This window comes from Mastomys coucha, unplaced genomic scaffold (genome assembly GCF_008632895.1).
Source record: "Mastomys coucha isolate ucsf_1 unplaced genomic scaffold, UCSF_Mcou_1 pScaffold13, whole genome shotgun sequence".
NCBI classification, from domain to species: domain Eukaryota; kingdom Metazoa; phylum Chordata; class Mammalia; order Rodentia; family Muridae; genus Mastomys; species Mastomys coucha.
In genome coordinates, this window is record NW_022196895.1 from 19,869,312 (window position 1) to 19,891,399 (window position 22,088).

The window sequence follows — 22,088 nt, forward strand, 5'->3', positions numbered from 1 at the left end:
GCCTTTTGTTATCACTGTCACCAAATACCTGGCCAAAACAATTTATTTTGGCTTATGGTTTCAGAGAATGTAGTCCATGCTCATGTGGTTGTGTGTGTCTGTACCAATTGTGAAGCACAAAATCAGGGTGGCAAAAGCATGCGATCAAAAGTCATTCCAGCTGGGCGGTGGTGGCACACGCCTTTAATCCCAGTACTTGGGAGGCAGAGGCAGGCGGATTTCTGAGTTCGAGGCCAGCCTGGTCTACAGAGTGAGTTCCAGGACAGCCAGAGCTACACAGAGAAACCCTGTCTTGAAAAACCAAAAAAAAAAAAAAAAAAAAAAAAAAAAAAAAAAAAAAAAAAAAAAAAGTCATTCCAGGGCTGGAGAGATGACTTAAGGGTTGGGATCACTAACTGTTCTTCCAGAGGCCCTGAGTTCAGTTCCTGGCAAGCACATGGTGACTCACAACCATTTGTTACCCTCTTCTGGTGACTCTGAAGATAGCTGCAGTGTGGTCATATGCATTAGATAAGTAGATCTTAAAAAATAAATAATAGTTATCCCATAACAGGTATCATGTAGATGAATGGGAACAGGGAAGGAATCAGGGTAAGATAAAACTTCTGTGGGCCTTCTCTGCAACTAGGCACCATCTCCTGCCTTTCATCACTTCCTAAGAATGGTATTTTATGAATCCATCAAAGATTAATCTGTTTGTTGGTTCAAAGTATCTAGAATTTAGTTGTGTCTGGAACTATAATAACAAGCACACCCAAGTGTTCTCCACTCCTCTGGATATTTCTTAATGCAGTCAAGTTGACAGTCAAAATTAGCCATCTTACGTGGGAACTCAATGAGAAGGAGAGGGTCGTTAAGAGTGGGGAGGGGTGGGAGTAGATGGTGGAGAGTGAATGTGGCTACAACTCACAATATTATATACTGCCCAAATTCCTTTTATTAATTTTTAAATCCTCATAGCATCCCTCAGTCACATAGTAGACGCACATCTGTGCTGGGGCTCTCACCACTCTGTTGCTGGACTCTGTTTCTAGAACATTTTCCTTCCATGACTGTTTCCAAACTTCAGCCCTATTGCTGTTTCTGATACCTTAGATGGTTTTTACAGGATCGATACATGGGAGAATTTTATAATTGGTGAATTAGTGATCCACTATCTGTCTTAATAGGTATAAAAATGAACACATTAATTTGTATCTTTGATGTACAACTGTCACACTGGTTTAATTTCATCCTATATTTTACACTTTGAGCAGTCAAAACTTCAATCTTGCTCAAATTTCCTGAGCTTCTAAGTTCAGCAGTGTCTACTTTCTCCTAACCTCAGCCTCTCAAAGCCACTTATTACTTTAATCTTATTTACAATAAATGTACTCTCCCAATGTTACATAGTGACTAAAAGATTGAAGCCTAATACTGAAGTGCTTATTTAAAAAACTTATCAGTCATCTTAAAATACAGTCAATATGGAGCCAATAGGAAGTCAGCAGTTGTGATCTCATCCTATCCTCTCCTGAATAGCTCTAAGTATGCCGGGACCACTCCCGTTGCATGACTTTGTCCTTTTCTCATGAAGATTGCAACAGAGAAATCTCCAGTGAGAAAAGCTCAGGGCTTATTGCTTCTCATAATTTTTCTTACTTCAGTCATTAGTCCTATTGTCTTGACAAGTCACTTTAGACCATAAAGCTGCCCCACAAACACACCTGACATTTGCTTGGCAAGAGCCAAGAAGGGTTTGCACTGGAAAACAAAGCGGACCTCAAACTGGTGGATGCAGTGGACTCAGAATCACTGCGTCCATATTACTTCTTGTTTATTTATTTTCTTGCAAATGAAGTTTCAACATTTTCAGATTTCTCATATCTTCCTCCCTTTCCTTTGTGCTTAGTCAGAAGTCATGATACTAGACATGTGTATTATTATATATTATCAGCAGTGTAGCTAGAAGCCTTTACCATCAGTTATGGGGAAATGTAATGATGAGGTAACAACATAAATAATGATATAATAATAACAAGTAGCTAACAGTTGCCTCATGCTAACTTCTCTATTTAAAAACTGTTATGTGCATGACTTCTGATCCTCAGAACAAGTCCACAGAGTGAAAATGCTCACTCCCGTTTATAATAGTAACATTTTAGGGAGTTTGCCTGAACCCCATCCCTCAGTTACACAGCTGCTAACTAAATAGTAAATGGAGATTTTAAAGATTGTCTATCCCAGTTCATAGCCACTATGCTCCATTGCTTCTTGTTAAACCTCTGCCAACACGTGTCCTACAGATAGCTGCCGTGGTAGCACCTCTGGCTGACTGACAGCCTCCACATGTCTACCTACCAAATCTGCATTTTTTATTACACTATTTTATTTCCTTTTAAGAAATATTTTGAGCACATTATCAATAAGTATAGTAGCTGCTAGCTTGTTACCTTTTATGAATTATTACCATGATTTTTATTTCATTTCATTTTCATTTTAAGATTTAAAATAGTAAGAATTTTCTCTTTGATTTCTTTTATGGACAAAATAGCCAGAATAACAATAATTCTGTAGTTTATAAAATGTTTCAAAAATTATGCATCTGTTTGCAGTACTACACTATTTAACTTGCTTCTTTAGAAGGCTAAATATTCTTATTTCCATTTTACTAATAAATGTGGGCAAGAGGTAAGGAGTGACCCAAGGTTGAAGTCTGGTGAGGGCTTGCACACAGAAGCACATTCTCTTCTTACCCTTTGTGAGATGCGAGAAACTCGACAGTAATCACTTAACATGGTGGGAAACTGGCTCATTTCTAAATACTCTGCTTCCAAGTTAGGGAAACACTTACACTGCTGGTGGTTCTAATATAAGCTAAGCCAAACAAGTAAAAGGCAGCTCCACGAAACTGTGGTTTTTAACACTGTTTGGTTTGCAGGGCCCTTCTCCAATGAGGGAGGAGGAACTTTCTCAAGGAAGCACACTGAGATCTTGGACTTGCTTCCCTCTCTAAAGCTTACTGCCTACCCAGGCTTACTCGTGATTTGTGAGAAATATCTCTGGCAGGCAGAACAAAATATTGAAAACAAATCTACTCATCTGTCCTGATGGCCCAGTATGGTTCTCAAAACTCTATAAGGGAGAAAGGGGAAGTAGCTAGAGGATACTGACTGTAATTTGATATCATGATCAGTTGCCGTCTCTTGATCAGATTCTTGATCTCCTATAACTAGGTTAAAACTGGTCTGTTCTTGCCCTCGAGTACAGAAAATTGTATATCAGATTACTAGTAGATTTATTCCTAAGTGGATTTGTAAAACAACTTATTTAGAACTGTCCCCTAGGGCTGGGGATGTCACTCAGTTGGTTGAATGCTTGCCTAGAGTGCACTCATCCCCAGGTTTGATCTCCAGCACCACATAAACTAGACACAGAGGCATAGGCCTGAACTCCTAACACCACCAGTAGAGGCAGGGTATGAAGTACAAGGTCGTATTTAACCAATCAGTGACTTTGAGGCCATTCTAGGCCACATGAGACCTTGTACCAAGCAAAGTAAAACAATCAAATAAAGTCATAAAGTGCCACAGAACCTTATATTGTGGGGACTTCTTTTAAAGGTCACTGCTCATGTTGAATTAGCACCTATAGCTTATGATTTCATGTAACTTTAAGTATCCGTTTAAAGGCCTTCTCTACAAAGATAGTCATAGTCTAAAGTTAGTGGGGTACTGGGGCTATGATAAATAAATTCAGAAGGTGCAACTCACTCCATAACATGCTTTGATACTGAGTTCACTTACCCTGTGTGTCTGTGTAGTAATGTGTAGGCCAACACGACTGAATGCCTAACTCTTGTTTTGACTTATCAGGTGGTAAAGCGAAGGGCTTAATAAAGGAGTGTTTGCAGTACTATACTATTTAACCTGCTTCTTTAGACTTCCTTATGAGAAGCCGCTGTAACAAGTTTATACTGTTGCGATCTAATGATAACAATTCTTGATGCCTTTTCCTTGCAAACCACTCATTCGAGAGTCCTAATGATAAACTTTAAAACTTACCTCCTTCCCTCACCACATTTTAGTCACGTAAAAACACCAGGCCCTAGGATTACATCCTTCTCAGCCTCAACTCTTTTATGTTCACTGTCTTCCAGTTTCTTGGATAATGTTGTCTATCCATAACATTTTATTCTCAGCCACCTGTAAAATACAGGATAAAATCAGATAAAATAAAAAATACAAGCCTCCAAGCTGCGGAGGCAGTTCATCAGGTAACAGTACTTGCCACCAGGCTCCGTGGCCTGAGTTTGATCCCAGGAACACGCAAGGCAGATGGAGAGAACTGACTTCCACAAATTGTCTTGTGATCTCCACAATGTGTGCTGTACCGTGTATGAGAACAAACACACACAGACACATGCACACACACAGACACACAAGTATACACATGCACACATAGAGACACACTATACACATGCACACAGGTAAGCACATACATAAATACACATGCACAGATGCACATGCACACTCACAGACACCCACAGTTTTTAAATCTTCCACTTAGGAATTAACAAATAATACCTTCTTAAGTGGGCTTCTCATAAGCTCAGCGGTTTTCAACCTGTGGGTTTCGACCCCTTTGGAGGTTTAACAACCCTTTCAACAGAGGTTGCCTAAGGCCATCATAAAGACACAGATATTTACATTACAATTCATAGAAGTAGCAAAATTACAGTTATGAAGTAACAACGGTTAGGGGTCACCTCGGCATGAGGAACTGTATTAAAGGGTCGCCGAATTAGGAAGGTTGACAGCCACTGCATTAGCTACTCAGTGTTAATAGAATAATGCATCAAACTTGATAACCTTAAAATTAATCCGCAGTGTCTTTATCCAAACAAATAAAAAAAAAAAAAAAACAAAGCTATTCAAGGAGAACATGAAAGTTCTGTTGCCTTATGAATTATATCATGGTTTTCCGTGAATGCCATACCCTAGAAGTCAAATCAGGTCCACCCATCCCCAAAAGAATCAAATAAGTGGAACAGACCCAGAAATCTTTACAAAACCTCAATTTACTAATCACTGCCTAAACTGGGTGTCACCTGAAATCCCAAAAATGCCATTTGAAATTCCTTATAAAGGACACTGGCCATGCCTTTAAAGTAAAACTCGAAGAACTTTCAGTATAACATCCTCATTCCAAAAGCAGCCAACAGAGCAGCAGTTACCATTAGCACATCAATATCTTATAGGTCACTGATTGTCAAGTCCTCAGATGAACAGTTAGCACTAGAGATAGTGCTGGGCTTGGTATTTATTTTGATGATTTACGGGTTATTGGTCATTTATTTTCAACTGTATATGACTGAGGTCTTGAAATAATGGAATTTATCAGAGGAATGTCCCATTCACCTGTGTGTAATTTGAACATCCTGAAAGGCTCATGCAAGCTTATAAATCATTTGTATGCAGAGCCAAGTAATGTATCACCGCAGTGCGAATTCATCCCACGCTGGGGGAAGAAAGGCATGGTGTGTGAGTTATCGCCTATGAGACAGCATCTCATATCCTTGTGGCTTGCATTGCCAGGAGGCATTTTAGATAACCTTCATACTTTATTTGCTTGCAGGTCTTTCATAATAAAAAATACTTTTACCGTGGAGTTTTTTTATCAAGGTTTTTTTTTTATTACGTATTTATCAAAGCACTCACAAGTGTTCATGACAAAGTCACTTTCAAGCACTAAGATGGATGATGGTCTTGAACCCGGAACACTGGGTATTTTAACCCGCACAAACGATGTAGGACTAGGCAGCTATTCTCTAATACACCAACCAGAAATGATAGACATGTTCAAATCAAACTAAATGGTCCCCAATAGGTTAGGCATTTTTCTAAAGTAAAGGCAGTGGAACTTTCCCTATCTCCTGAGGCTATAAGACACATGGCCATCTCAAAGCCCTGCATAATACAGACATTACTTTATAAAGATAGACATCGACTGTCAAACATCAACTTTACAGAAATAATTCTGCCTTACTTTGTTTAAATGATGTTGACTTAACTTTGGATTGATATTAAATATGATGTAAGTTCTGCATTCTAGAATTTTCTCATCTCAGGAAAAGTCTGTAAAATATCCAACAGTTATGTTAATATCAGTTAAATATTCACAAAATGTACATTTTATGTGGCCCTTATTTCTTGTATGTAGATGTCTTATTTAAATTCTTAGACCTTTCTGCTAAGGGATCCTCACAGACCAGGAATATAATCTTCTGAAACTTCATCAGAAGTCCAGATTCTCAGGTTACTCCCTCAAACCTCAGCCAGTCCCACCAATACCAATGGAGTTCAGAAACAAAAGTTTCACACCCCTGAGTAGCATGCTTAGACTTTAAAATTTGAGACAGACTGCTCTAGATTGTTCAGACAGTGGCTGAGTTTGTAAAGAGACAAGAATCATTAACGAGACTCACAAAGTTATCAAGAGGCAAAATAACGTAGTAGCGAATACTTTTTAACACATGATGTGTTCTAGGCAGTACATTGGACATTTAGTGCATCAGTCACCTCAATTGTACAATCAGAAGGAAAAGAGTCATCTGTGGATAGAGATGGATTGGTAAATTGGTAAATTAAGGAATGTTTGTTTATTATAGTCCACAGAAAAGGGCTAAGTTTATAATGGCACTGTTCAAGATTAAAACTGGTAGTGTTAGCAGATGTAAGGGATGTAGGTAAGAACAGATGTAAAAGCCATAGAGGATGTTCCAGATGCCCTGGCAAAATTGCTACGATGGCAAACTCAAACTAAACAGGGAGGAGCTCCTGGGTTAGTAAACATGAAGAAATCTGCTCATCTTCTCACTTTAAAGTTTAAGAGACCATTTTGCATATTACCTTTATATGTAAATGTACATATATTACTTCATGTATTACTTTATTTATGTATTACATGTATTACTTTACTTCACAGTGGGAGACTACTGGTGGCACTAGCATGGAGTGTGTGTTTCCATGAGCAGTCATGAGTATCGTCATTAGTTAATTTTTATTTATTTATTTTTATGTATATGAGTGTTTAGCCTCCTTGTATGTTTCTGCCCATATGTGTCTGTTTCCAGAGGCCGGAAGAGCGTGTCAGATGCCCTGGGACTGGAGTTGGTTATAGATACCATGTGGGTACTGAGAGTAACCTCCTGAGAATAGCCGATGCTCTTAACGGCTGAACTATCTCTCTAGCCCTTACTATGTTTATTTTAAGAATAAAAGTAGAAGGGCCAGTGGACAGGGACATAAATATGCTTGGGAATGATAGCCAGTTTCCAAGCTCGAGTCTGATTTTATACACATATAATAATGGATAAAAACAAATCAAGATTAATCTGTTAACAAGATTAGTGTTGCTGTTCTGTCTCATTGAACTTTCCTTAGCATCACCTAAAGTGTAGCCTTTAGGGAGAGTTTCAGAAGGTGAAGTTCTCTGAAGTATGAGAAGGTTCTCACTGCTCATATTTGCACTGGTTCTTGGATACTCAGTCAGCCTTATTCTAGTGTGAGCATTTTCTACAAATTGATAGGAGCCACTAAACACTTTCGATCATTGCCGTTGGGAGCCACCACTTTATCCTTCCCCTGTCTTTGAAAACAAGTACAGACCATGCATTGCCTGGGAAGTGGCATTATTCAGAGATTAGCAAATTAAAGCAACAAACACCATCTCACAGTTTGATGAAAGAATATGGGCTTGGTTTAGCAAGATGCTTTTGACTCAAAGATGTTTGTAGGGTGATGGTCCGGCTATCATCTTCTGCTCTGGGATCATTAACAACCTCAACCAGTAGGGATTCATTCTCTGAGTTCCTGGTTGGTTTGAGCCTTCATCATCCTGGCAGATTTATGACATGGGATCCAGATTCCCTCAGGACAAGGGTCATAATAGAACATGCAAGAAATAGAACACCCAGAATGAAAGCCACAGTCTTTTAAAGTCATATGTTAGAAATGATATTCCAGCAGGGCAGTAGTGGCATATACCTTTAATCTCAGCACTTGGAAGGCAGAGGCAGGTGGATTTCTGAGTTCGAGGCCAGCCTGGTCTACAGAGTGGGTTCCAGGACAGCCAGGGCTATACAGAGAAACCCTGTTTCAAAAAAAAACAAAAGCAAAAAAAATAATAATAAAAAAGAAAGAAAGAAATGATATTCCTTTCCTCTGCAATATTCTGTTCATTAAACAAAAGTCAGTAAGTACAAATTATAGGAAAGGGAAATTACATAAGGATGTGAGTGCCAGCAGGCAGGAGTCATTGGATCAACAACACAGCCAGGTCTTTGCTCTTCCTGCCTACTTCCATATTTAGTAATGTCTCTTTTTGACATGCATTATTTATGAAATGAAATAAAGACATTAAAAACAATTAAAGAGAAACATATTTTTTTATATCTTAAACATCAGAAAAGTTATGTCACTTCTCATCAGAGCTTTCTTTATAAGATAACTGAACTGGCTGAGCAAGGACTTATAAATGGCCTCCCCAGACACACATCAGATCATGTCATGAACCCAAACTAAAGATCATTAATGCAGGAGACATTTGCAGAGCTTGAAAATACTTGGCATTGAAAAACCCAAAGCCCCTAATGGTGATAGGAAAACATCAGTCTCTCTCAGCGACCTGACAGTATCCTGTTTGCCTCTTTTTCTATAGTATGCTTGAGAGTTCAAACCGGCTTGATGAAGAACACAGGCTGATCGCCAGGTATGCCGCACGACTGGCAGCAGAGTCCTCCTCATCCGTAAGTAGAACGAAAGGGTCATTTGTTGGCCTCTGGGATCCTTTAACTTCAAATGATCCTAGTCCAAGATTATCCTTATGCCTGGTGCTAATTAACAAGAAAAATGGTGCTTGTTTTATTGTCTGTGTCTTTGGGGTTATAGTCATGGTATCTTGGTAGTATACTCCCAGTTTTAAAAATATGATGGACAGAAGAGCAAAGGCTCTATAGTAGTATGATACTCCCAGCTGAAGCCCCACATACCTTGCTTTATCCAATCCCATCTCAGCACCAGAGAACCTGAGAAAGGGGTGCTTGGTTTCATTGTGCAGGTATATTTGAGATCTGTAGAATGGTTTGCTCTTAGAAAGAATAGCAGTTTAATTTTCTTGCCCCACCCCCTCCCATGGATTAGTTTCTTCTGCTTCCCTGTCTGCATTTCCCATGATTCCCATCTCAGATGTGAGTTCGCATTCCACATGTTAAATCATGTCAACGACATGTTTTACAGCAGCCCACACAGCCGAGGAGTGCCCCTGACATCTCCTTCACCATCGATGCAAATAAACAGCAAAGGCAGCTGATTGCAGAGCTAGAGAACAAGAACAGGTAGGGCTTGGGGACATGGACCGTAAGTCTGGCTTTTCCGTATATGCCTGTCTGAGGGAGGATACCTCTCAGTCTGTAAAGATGGCCTCTAGAGCTTCATTATAAGTGTGTGTGTGTGTGTGTGTGTGTGTGTGTGTGTGTGTGTGTGTGTCTAAGGGAGGATACCTCAGTCTGTAAAGATGGCCTCTAGAGCTTCATTATAAGTATGTGTGTGTTTGTGTGTGTGTGTTTGTGTGGTGTGTATGTATGTATGTGTTTGTGTGTGTGTTGATTGTGACCTCGATGTCTAAACTAATCCTACTTATGCCTCTACTCCTTATTTCATCTCCATCTTCTCTGAATGGGAAGTTGTCTAAGAACAGAGGTTGTGTCAAAAGCCTGCATGAGCCCAGAAGTAGGCCTAAAATTGTAGGTGCTGAATAAATGTTTGAATGAGAAAATAATAAAAACCTAAGGCAGAGTTCAAATGGAATTCTGAGAAAGCTCACCATGGGAAAAACCTATACATTCTATATTCCTTAGAACAACATAAAACTCCTTACTACTTCATCCCATTCTGAATGCTAATGTCATATTTGATGCCGCAGTGGTAAAGAGGTAAACTGGTCATTATTTCATGCCTATAGAGCTTAGCCTAAAAATTTTTGGATACATAGTCAAAACATTATTTAAGATGCTCCAGATAAAAATCAGAGGTTTATCACATTTCATGTGCATAAACCCTCTTTTGACTGAATTATCCCAGAACCTGACTATTATCATCAGGAAACTACAAGTCAGAGTGGACATAGCACATAATAACTATAACATCATGACTTTGAAACTACTTGACACCCACCAAGGAGATCTCTCTTACAAAGATGGATCTCTCTAATTTACCATGTGATAGAAAGCAAGAGTCGAGGAGGAAGAAAGAAGAGGAACTATAATGAGCAAGGGGGAGGAGTGATGGAAGTCAGAATTTGTTGAGGATAGCTGTCAGTTTATGAATTGCTATTCTGATTTGTGTGACATAGTTACGGATACCGTGTGAAAACAGTTGTGTAGAATTGACAAATGTACTTCTTTCAAATAAGCAAAGACATTTAAAAACCCATGCAGGAGTGCTGTGTGAGTAATAACGGAGAATAGCAGATGCAGGGAATGCAGTGGGTGGCTGAGCGGGAGCAGGAGACATGAATAAAGCGTGTGAGAGAGCCAGCCAGCTAAAGGTTCAAAGCCAATGGTGTGAAAGAGCCCCTTGGACCCGCAGGTCCTCAGGATGGATGTGTGGGTACTGACAGGGATAGGAAATGGGAAACAGGGGTGGGGAGGCTGTGTTCAGTATTGTGTTGAAGTTTTACATCAATTTGAACAGCAGAAAGTAAGTGAAAAGAAAAAAATACTTTCTTTAAAATTCTTGATAAAATTCCAGCGTGTCAGTCAGTCCCTTTATAAATCTTAGGAAATACTAAAATTGGAATTCTGGAGCGTGTATTTTCTGTTCGGTAACAAAGTAAGCTTATAATATGTGATGTGAAAGGTTATTCGAAATGAGACAGCCTGGAATTAGTAAATGTCAATATACCCATGAGTGAGTCACTTATAAAATCAATGACAGAGCTAAGAAGAAAGGAGAGGAAGGTGGGGACAGAAGGTTATCTTGCCTAGAATCGGTAGGCCTGTGACTGATTAAACAATGGTCAGGTTGAAGCCACCCTTCAGAGAAGAATTTTGCTACGCAATCCTTCTGTTCATTCCTAGTTTCCAGCAGACACCACAGGACATGCATCACTTCTCCCTCCCTTAGTCCCTCACCTAAGGCACACTGTGGCTGCTAACCAGGAAGGTGCCATCGTCTGAAAGAGAGGTCTGAAGTCCTAATTGATAACACCCAACCAAGCTTCTGGATAACAAAAGCCAGAAGACTAGCCTTTGCTTTGAGATGTTCTTTATAGAACATGTGTACTGCCCTTCCTCCACCATGCCTCAATAATCTTTTAAAGTGGGCACAATGACTGCTACTCTATGTCATACAATTAACACTAAAAAGCAATGCATCCTGTTCCCCTCTTTCCCCCATGGCAGCATTCTTTGCTTTATTACTGTAGTTCAGGTTGAGGGAGATGGAGTCAACATTGTGTAGAAGATGAGGTGTTCGTTGGACATGTTAAGATAGTGAAATTTGGCCATGAATGACAAAATTACAGGTAAAAATACAAATAATCTTTGAGAAAGGTGATGACTTCCCAGAGTAAATCCAAGGGGCGGAGCTTGTTTCTGGGTGATTTTGTATGGTGCACTCCTAGGCACATGTTTGTAGACCTTGGGGAGGGAGGCAGGAAAGGAACAGGAAGGGAGGGGACAGGACGAAGGGAAGAGGGTGGAAGGAGAGGGAAGAGGAGGGGAGACCTTCATCCTGCCCTTGGGCATAAATGATTCCTAGAGTTCCCTGCCCCATCCCAGAGGAACAGCTCATCCATGCTGAACTCACACCTCTTAAACCAGCAGCCCCTACTAGGACCCAGTCCTGCACATGCACTCAGGCACTCTGGGGCTCAACTCTTTGGAATCTAGGATCCCTGAAGAGCTTCAGAAGGAGAGGAAGCAAGGTAACAGCAGGTGGACCTACACTCTCCACAACCACAGTGGCTCCCTCTTCTCCTTACATAGAAGATGAGTTTCCATGAGATATCCCTTTAAAGACATTTTCTACCCCAGAACACCAGGGGAAAAGCCACTGATATAGTCCAAACTCGGGCCTCCTGATTCCCAAATAATTATTCAGAGCTATAACCACACCATTGTGTTATAGAATATTCCAGCTTGATCTTTGCTGTCTATACTTTAGTACCTCATTACCTGATTTAGAGAAGCCTAATACCCGCTCTAAAAAAGGTACATTAGCCTAATTTAATTATTATTCATTTGTACATGTGCATTCTGTTATTGTATTACTCTATAAAATGGACAGTTTTGTGTCAATTTAAAATTTGAAACATAGAAATCCACCCCACCCCTCAACCTGCTCATCAAGCTTACTGTCCTTTCTCAGTATTTTGTGCTTCTCTTACAGGCACTCGGGCATTTTGTTAAGTAGAAACCCGACACTTCCATTTCCCCCAAGAGTATATAACTAATAATCCTAGTTAATGGCTTCAAATCTACTTACATATAATTTGCCTTGCATGGTTGCATGCCACTGATGGCCGCCCTAATACTCACCCACATGCAGCATCAATAACAGACTGACATATCCCATTGCCTGGCAGAGGTTCCACCAATAGCACTCTATGTCACAGGATCAATTACAATAAATCTTTTTAAGAGCCTTTCCTTGTAAGGCTGCCTTCTTTGCAATTCATTGTTAAAATTGAAGATGTAAAGTTAAAAAAAAATTAAAAATTATGACTTTGGGATTTGCCTGATAATTTCGGCAAGAAAGTTTTTTCTCAGTAAGAGAATAAGGATATTTATTTTTGTTAACTGTGCATCATTTATACTTTCTTCTCTCTCTGAGCGCCTCTCATTTGCTATTGATGGATCTTTGGTGGTGTCAGAATGTGATCATAAATAATAGGAGATAACAAATAGTGCCCTCACCAATATTGGATGTGTTTCCACAGCAACACATGACTTACTGGAGAGAGGGTAGGTCCTAGGGAAAACACACAGCAATGTACAATGTGTAAACTGCACAGCCTGCATAGTTTGGATGTGCTAGAAATAGGTGAGAGCCTTCCCTTCACCCATCCTACCAGTGACAGCCAAAACTACACAACTACAGGGCATCCCCAGCTAAAGAAGGTCAGCTATGCTCTTAACCACAAGACCTCTCTGTTCTGCTGGTCTAGTGCGTTCATATGTCAGTGTCTTGGGAGGCCATTGACGCTGGTTCTTACCTTCCCTCTCTCCCAAGAGAAATCTTACAAGAGATTCAGAGACTTCGAGTAGAACACGAGCAAGCTTCTCAGCCCACACCCGAGAAGGCTCAGCAGAACCCAACCTTACTGGCAGAACTCCGGCTCCTCAGGTAAGGGAAGGACCCAAATTACCTGGGGAACATAAATGTTTGAGATCTGTTTTGTTTGGTTTTTTAAGTGTGTCTTGTGGGAGGGCTTGTATGCAGGCATGCATGTACACATGTGTGTGAGTGTACATGTAGGAGCCTGAGGTTAGCTGTCATCTGCCATCATTCCCAGCATCCCTCACTCAGCCAGAGCTCACTGATGTGGCTAGTGTGCCTAACCAGCTAGCTTCAAGGATCCTCTCCCTCTGCCTGAAGACTATTAAGACTGTGGAGAACTGTGCTTATCCAACATTTGTGTAAGAGTTAGGGATATGAAATCTGGCTCTCATACTTGTGTGTTGGATGTGCTGAGACATCCCCCAGCCCCAATGTTTGAGCTCTTCAACACAGTCTGGCAGCAGCTGGCCAACACACAGTCCTGACCCACCACCATAGCTGTTCATCTTTGCTTTTCAATAAAACACACTTCATCACTGACATTTGGGCAATTTTGAGAGACTATAATTTTTATCAGACACTGAGAAAAAGACAAAGTGTTCCTTAGATCAAAAACAATATATCTTCGGTAGGAAAAAAAAATTGACTTGGCTGTTTTTACTTATTTACACTATCAAAGTGGGTGTTTATTAAAACCAAACACATAAGCAGCTACAGAAACATCAGGGATTGTTAAACAGGAAGATTTACATATAGCTCACAAACCAGAACCTGATTTTTCTCTAAGTCATGTCTTCAAGAGTCATGCTCCGTGGTACAGGCCTAGAATTCTAGGCAATAAAGATACCGAGACAAGAAGATTATGAGTTCAAGACTAGCCTAAGTAACAAAATGGGACATTGTCTAAAACTTTTTTAAAGTATCATAGCTAGCTCATTAGTAGAATGCTTATACAGCACGTGTGAGGGGTGGTGTCTGATCCACTGTACCTCCTTTAAAATAGAGGTCGCACTTCTGTGTTCTTTTATTAATGGGAAACCTAGTCTTGTCTAATCTGTTACCTTAGGATAACTGAGTTGGAAGGGACTAGGGAAGGTCATGACTACTCTCTTGGGTGTCACTGCCTTGGATGAGAGGCTGCAGTTGTCCCCATGACTTCTGTGCTGCACAATGTAGGTATTATTGTAGGATCCCCCTGGGAAACTGTCTTTGCATCATGTCTTGGATTTGACAAGGATTTGGGTGTGTTGTGGAGCAAATAACAGAGAAGTAAATTCCCTTAGTTGAGCATATTGATGCTTTAGAAGCAGCTTTAACTGCAGAGAAGCACATGTTCTCATCCTTTGGTTTGTGTGCTGAGTGTGTTCCTGTGTGCCTACAGCTCTGTGAGCTATAGTTTCTGTGAGGATAGGTGCCTCTTCACAGACACCCATCAGAATAAAGTTTTGTCTTCCTCCAGAGACTAAACTCAATAGGTTCCTCCCACTCTTGTGATGAAGTCCATGTTGTGCCTTCATGCATGTTTCTCGGGGTTCCATCCAAGCTCAGACACATGAAGACCAGAGGAGCCCTGCAACCCACCTGGCCTAGGCCACAGGCTCTGCCTCTCCCATACTTAAGACTAGAGCAGACCCATCAAAGGCTTTACTCTAAAGAAGATGAACAGAACTTTCAGGTGCTTATACATTTGAATATTAATAATTATTTAATTTAGTTATTAAAGCATAATGACTTAATTAACGGAAAGAGGAATTCTTCCAAAGAATTTCTTCCAGATACCTCTATGGTTTCTATTCTGCCTCCAGTGAGACACTACAATCCCTTGTATACTCAACTACACTCTTTGCTAGAAGGGAGGGAATGAGTAGAAGAGACCAGTGATGGCTATTTTTACAATCTTCATCCAATGCTTTAAAAACAAATGATGGCACAATGGTCTTTTGCCAGATTGCATGATAAAGAGCCTCCACCATTTAAAGTTCAAAATTAAATCTAAAGTTCAAAGACATAAAACTGAATACACCACATGGGAACGGAATGGTCATTTGTTCTGCCAGGATCAGAGTAGCACCTCGTGTCTACCTGAAACACCATTTATATCTCTTCTACTGGTCATGGTCTTACAGGAGAGATTTGGGAGAAGAATTCTCATAAGCATTTTTGATGGTTCTCCTGTACAGCTTTTACTTCTCAAAGTGTTCTGTTCTAGATGGAGGAAAGACTAGGGGATGGCGGGATGAGCCCGGGGTCATTGAGAATGCTGGTCTAAATATTTCTCCATTCCTGATGGAGCCATCATGGTACAGGGACAGTTCTCATCACCCTCCTGTGCCTCAAATTTGGACATCCCATGACCTCTGTTGAGCACAAGCCTTTCTTCCTAAAGAATCAGAATCACCAATAACTTCTTTACTATTGGCACTCCCTGGTGTCCAATGGCTTATTGTCTGTCTGCCTCTGTATTCTATTTTTAGGAAAAATTGTCCTCTCTAGAAGGACATTTCTCTAAATCTTTGTGCCAAATGCCACATATGTCAGATACCACTTCTTGCTCTGTGCTAAGCATTTCCAGAATTCAGAGATTCTATAGATACACTGAAGCCAGAGTTAAATGAATAGAACCTAGGAATTCTGTTTTAGTCTTTTGTTATTTGAGACTTTCAAGAGGGCTCTAAGATGGTGAGCTCTTACAAAATCACTGTGGACATAGTTGGCAGGAATGAGCGGCACCCATGGGAGCCCTTACAGTGCTTTTCCACCTACTTCACCCTTCCAGAATCTTTTCCTGAGGAAACAAGGAATTGTTGGACTTGCTTTAACAAATACTCGATTTTATTTTTATCTTAAAATCTCTATGGCCTTTCTAAATGAATGTGTTTCACTTTCTATGTAAGCCACAAGGAACTTGAAAGTGCACATTTGCAAATCAGATGTGGTTACAAACAGGTACTTCCTCTGTGCTCATCACCGGACACTTACTGGGTGCTAAGCTCCATATATGCTGCACCACTGAATGCAATAGCAAACCTGGGAGAACGGCCCTCTTATACTCCTTTTATAGATGTGGAAACAGCAATTCACAAAAGTTAAATAAATGTGGGAGACATCATGACACTAGACCTTTAAGTATGTATGCATATGCTTCTAAGACAAAAATTTTCTTTTATAACTGTGGTTCAATCTCAAATTCAGGAAGTTACTGTGGATATGTTATTACCCCATATGTAATCCATATAATGATGTTATTGGTCTAGTACTATCATGAAAGTACACAGATTCTTACACATAGGCACTAAATTAAAAATGACCTCATAGAACTTCAGAATTAAAGGCATTCATTTAGAGATGCGTGCGCTTAGCAGAAGGAAATCAAAATCATTATTTAGTCTTTATGTTGTTTGACCACCTTGGATATGGAGGTCACACCACAGATTAGTGACTGCTTTCATTTGGTAACTGTTGCTCTAAAGAGTTGGAGAGAAGGCTGAACAGAGGCATTATTAAATTATGCTAATACAGTTTAATGCCATGTTTTTAAGATTACTCTTATTATATGAATGTACAATAAAGTTGACCTCTGTTGGCTAATGCTTCACTTTATCTAAGGTTTTTAAATACCTTTCTAAGTATGTCTTGCCTACAATAGTAGAATTCTTTACTGACCTTCTCAATGAACTCCTGTGGTGAGAAATTGCAGAGACATCATGAGGTAAATCAGATATAGTAGCGACCCTTGTCCCAAGTCCTACTGAAAATGCCCAGAGGTTACAACTGTGTGCTAAGAAGTCATGGTGTTTGTCACTGAAGGGTACTTTAGAATGAGATGAGACACACAAATTAGAAAGCTTCTGCCCATGGAGGCAGCAAGCAAAATAAGCTGCTGTGAATCTGTAACATATGTGATGGTTTCCTTCCTCTGGATTCAGAGAGGACGAACTGCTTAAGGGGTCAATCACAACTGCTAATACACACACACACACACACACACACACACACACACACACATACAGGAGGCTGGAGAAATGGCTCAGCAGTTAAGAGCACTGGCTGCTCATCCAAAAGACTCATGTTCAATTCTAGGTACCCACATCGTGGCTCACAACCATCTATAACTCAGTTCAAGAGAATCTGATGGCCTCTGCTGGCTTCTGAGGCATCAGGCACACACATGGAGGACAGACGCATGTGCAGGCGAGACGCCTATATATTCAAAATACAAATGTAAATAGGAAAAGAATATGGGCATGTGTGTTCTATGTGTGCAGCAAAGGCTGTGATATTTATAACTTTTACATTTTCAAGTCACTGTACAGAATAGAGTCTATATAAAAACATATTTCAAAATGTTTCATTTATTTTCCTAACCTGTCCCCTTATAAATATGTATCTTTCAGCTGAGTAAGTCACAGCCTAACTCACTGCAATGTCACTTACTGTCAGTTTTTATCTCACAGACCCTACTATACGTTAACTTACTATGTTATCTGTCCCATTGAGACTTATGCACGTATACATTAATGCATGTTACTAAGGAACCAATCATTTTTAAAATATAAACTCTGATATTTCAATCCAAGCTAAAGACCACATTGGAGTCAAGGGAAAATATATATAATTATATGCATATATAAACATATGCATACATTTATATAATATATATAGAGAGAGAAAGAGAGGGAGAGAGAGAATCATGAAATGAAATAATGAACCTGGTATTAATATATGACATAAATCTGAAGCATTATTGTGTTGCTTGATGTTTATGTTTTTATATTTGTTAATTTTATTTAGTTTTATGTGATTTTGCCAATATGGGTGTTTGCCTGCATGTGTGTATGTGTTCTATGTGCTTACAGTGTCCACAGAAGTCAAAAGGGAATATTGAATCCCTAGAGTGGGAGTTTCACATGGTTTTAAGCCACCCTGTGGGTGCTGTGAGTTGAACCCAGATCCTCTGGAAGTATATGTGTTTTTAATTACTGACACAACTCTCATGTTTGATTTTATTTTTGCCAGCCTTGGAACTGAGCATAAAACCTTGAGTTCTCTAGGGAAGTGCCTTACCACCAGCCCAAGGCCCTCTTTAGTTCTCACCTTGAGACAGGGCTCTTGCTCACTTGTCCAGGCTATCCTTGGACCCACAGGATAGCCCAGGCAGCCTTGAGTTCGTAATCTCCTGTACCCCTCAGCCTAGCCAGCACTCCTTTCCCTGTTGTTTCCTTTCTTTCCCCTCTAGTGCTACTCAGTGTTAACAGAAGTGACAGAGTCCAGATTGCCTTCCATTCAGCTGACAGTGTAATAGAAATTCTGTAAAACAAACACCAGCTTTATTCATTGTTTTCAGTGGAGAACACACATGTGGGAACTTAGCTATCCTGACTTCGCTCTGTGAAACCAAGCCCAATCCAAATACTTCGGATTGGTTATCACCAGTATGGCCATGACTATCTCTCCTCAGAAGCATACCAACTGCACACATGCTAGAACAGATGTTAAATTGCTTCCCTATGTCAGATTTCCAAAGGCCATGGAAAACCGAGTGTGAATTTATAGTAATTGATTTGAATTTTGAAGATTTGTAGGGCTGGCCCTTTTCAGTAATTTTGTGTTTTTGTTTGATTTCTGAAACCAAGTGTACAGACCAAAGTCGGCCAGACCACAAACAAAGCATGGAAATGCCAAAAGAGATTTCTATTCTGCTTAAATGTAGTATGACTTCTCTCAAACAACAGTACCCCTGATATTACAATCATTTTACCCACTTAAAGACAGTTATCTACCTGGTAACACTATTGAAGTCTAGACATGTCCTTTTAGAGACAGACCACGACATACCCACAAAATCAGGAAATGTAATTAGCTTGACTTGAATGTTTTTCTGATGGTGTTGGCTTTTTTCTTAGACAGCGCAAGGATGAGCTAGAACAAAGGATGTCTGCTCTCCAGGAGAGCCGGAGAGAGCTGATGGTCCAGTTGGAAGGTCTCATGAAGCTCCTGAAGGTAAGGCATCTCAAAGCAATGTTTCTGACTTACTATTGTGGTGTTTTTAAATTGTTGGCACATAGTTTGCAATGGCTTTTCCAATTACTGTGTAATTTACCCCCCCAAAATGGCGCAAACTCAAATATGGAATTATTTCTTAGGTTCATGAAGGACTAACAGTCAATCAGTAGTAGCTCTCATTCTCACCCACTTTCATGAATTGGACTATAGGGCATATTCTTTGCTTATTTTCAGTTTCTTTATGTCCTTGAAAATTATAAAACTGGATTTGTCTATAAATGCTTTTGATCAAGGTTAACCATTCTGACGAGGTTGAACAGAGACTGATGTCTAATTCAGAACATTAAGAAATAGTGACTCGTGCGTCTTGACAATAGTAGTAAATATTTTATTGCACTCATGTGGTTCCAACAAGCCACATGACTTCCATGGATCTCAAGTGCAGATTGTAAATGGGATATTTCCTCTTTCTTCTAAGGGAAAAATATTAAACAATAGAAATCCTGTTGAGGGCAATGTTTTTCCATTAGAAGTAGCAATCTCCTTTAATGAGTATGTACTGAAATACTTCCCAAGTTAGCAGCAGATAGACACACGGCCACTCTGTCCTGTAGCAGTGTTGTGCTCCATGTTCTTCTGGCCTGAAAGAAGCAAGTGGGAACCAATATAAACAGACACTCATGTGACAAAGGCAGCAGCTGGAACTTCTAATAGGATACCCCAAGAGGAAATGTCCCTATGCATTCACTGTGAGACAGGAATTTCAGACCAGTTTTCAGTCCCTGCATTTTCCTCCCCTCCCCCACACCAGCCATTTGTGGTTTCTCTGCTGCCCTTTCTGTTTTTGTTTTTGTTTTTTTTCTGTTTTCTCCTTCTCTTTCCTTTCCTACTCCCTTCCTGCCTTCTTTTTCTCTTCCTTTCTTTAGGCTCTTTTTAGAAACAATGTTGTGAAGCTTTCTGCTCCAGAAAGTGTTCTTGCAACATTTCTCTCTTTTGTTTTCTTTGCTTTGTTTTATAACTCAGCCAACACTTTTGGCCATCAGTCCTGTGTTTAATAATCCATTTGGGAAATATTTTATTGTTACCCAGCAAAGTTTACTTTCCAGTGTGTTGGACACACAGAGTGTAGACCTGGGGATTGGGTTGACTGGTACTGTGGCAAGACTAGATCATGAGTGACCTGCTGCTGTTTCTAGCCTATTGTCTCATTTGATGCAACAGAAATCTCTTTTCTGCTTCCCTTTGAAAATATGTCAGGAAAAAAGATCTGAGCCCATCTTTCCCTTCCCCAATGGCAGGAAATTTTGTAAAAATCTCTCTGCTGCTATTCCTGTGGTTCTTCTACAGTAGTGATGAGATAGGAGTCTACTGGCCAGCAGCCACCGTGGGATTAAGCCTGCCCAACTGAACACAGACTTTGTACCAAGACATGCTAATACTAGGATAGACAGATCAGACACGGAGGAAAGGAATGGGTCTGTTGTCTCAAATTGCTAAATAGGCTGGGAACTGAAGTGAAGGTTTGGCAGAGGCCAGGAGAGGTGTTCAAAGCCACGTTAATGCCTCCTGTCTCTTCCTTCACTGTGTACATGTTCTGGTTGGAACCCTGGGTAATCTAATTGTTATTGATTCGATCTTTCTGTAGGAAGAAGAACTGAAGCAGGGAGTAAGTTATGTCCCCTACTGCAGGTCTTAACTAACAGTGGAGGGCTGCTGTCCTGCTGACCTACTCATTGCTTTGGCCTCTAATGTATGTTCCTGCTTCAGTTTGGAAAGAAAAAAAAAACATACTAATTTGCTTCCATTTCAATGTAGTGCTTGAATTGAGATTATGAAATTCAGCATTCTGTTACAACTGTCACTACTACTGTCGGCAACAAATGAAGACCTATTTTGTGTTTAGAAGGGAGAACAACTTGTGTTTCCTTGGGAAGGTTTTGTTCAGATACTCGAGGGTGTTAAGTTTCAAATCCATGTTATGCTCTTTGAGGTTATTTCAGGGACCCTTCTCTTGACAGAAGGTCAGTCATTAGAGCTCCACAAAGGTCAATGTTGTCACCTAAGTCTCAGCCCCACAAGAGCAAACCTCCACACTGTGAGCATCCCGTTCAGCTTCCGTTTCTCTGAAAACCATAGAGACCCCTCTCGTAACCAACCCCCTGCCATCACATGACATAAGCTATGCCACCCATCCTGTGCGAATAGATGTGTTCAGTCCCGCAAGACTGTGCTTGGTAGCTGACTGTCCACCTCACACCTCTTTAGTTTCCTCCAAAGCGTTGGTTCACAAGATCCTATGAGGAAGATGTCACTTTCTTCCCTTCCATTCTTCCTGAGGACCTTTCCACTCTGGAACTTTTATAGGTCCTGTTCACGCCTATTTTTCTTGAGATAGGGGCATCATGACCGTTGGGCTGTGTTATACCCTGAAGCCCTGCGTCTGACCTCGTAGTCAGGTTCAGAAGCAAAGCAGAAGAAGCAGCACATCGAGAGAAGGAAAACCAAACTAGAGCGGAAAACAAGCAGCTTGAACACCCTGTGCATGTACCAAAGTGTATGATGAGATTTCTCAGTTTCATTATTTAAGATTTCACATTATATCCATGGTGAATTAGAAACTTGAACCTGTCCAATTTCAATAGTTCTGTTAACTCTTCTGTATGCTCTTTTTTTCTATTTTCCATTCTGTGTGTTTGTGTGTAATAGAGAATGTTTGCAAAACACTGGAAACTTTTTAACTCTTCATTCCCAAGGTCTGTAAAA

The 22,088-nt window shown here is 40.2% G+C and overlaps 1 protein-coding gene across 20 annotated transcripts in view; it reads left to right on the forward strand.

Moving 5' to 3' along the window:
* Dtna (dystrobrevin alpha) overlaps positions 1 to 22,088 on the forward strand; it is a 342,328-nt gene that overhangs the window by 295,261 nt on the left and 24,979 nt on the right. For 11 of the 20 annotated variants that reach the window (XM_031365098.1, XM_031365100.1, XM_031365094.1 and 8 more), the window contains 5 exons: positions 8,701 to 8,788; positions 9,279 to 9,376; positions 13,275 to 13,388; positions 19,226 to 19,322; positions 20,971 to 20,991. In XM_031365098.1, the coding sequence (XP_031220958.1) occupies positions 8,701 to 8,788; positions 9,279 to 9,376; positions 13,275 to 13,388; positions 19,226 to 19,322; positions 20,971 to 20,991 (418 nt within the window). Of the gene's footprint in view, positions 1 to 8,700; positions 8,789 to 9,278; positions 9,377 to 13,274; positions 13,389 to 19,225; positions 19,323 to 20,970 lie in introns of all 20 variants that reach the window. The other 9 variants (XM_031365102.1, XM_031365117.1, XM_031365109.1 and 6 more) reach the window with 2 other exon arrangements.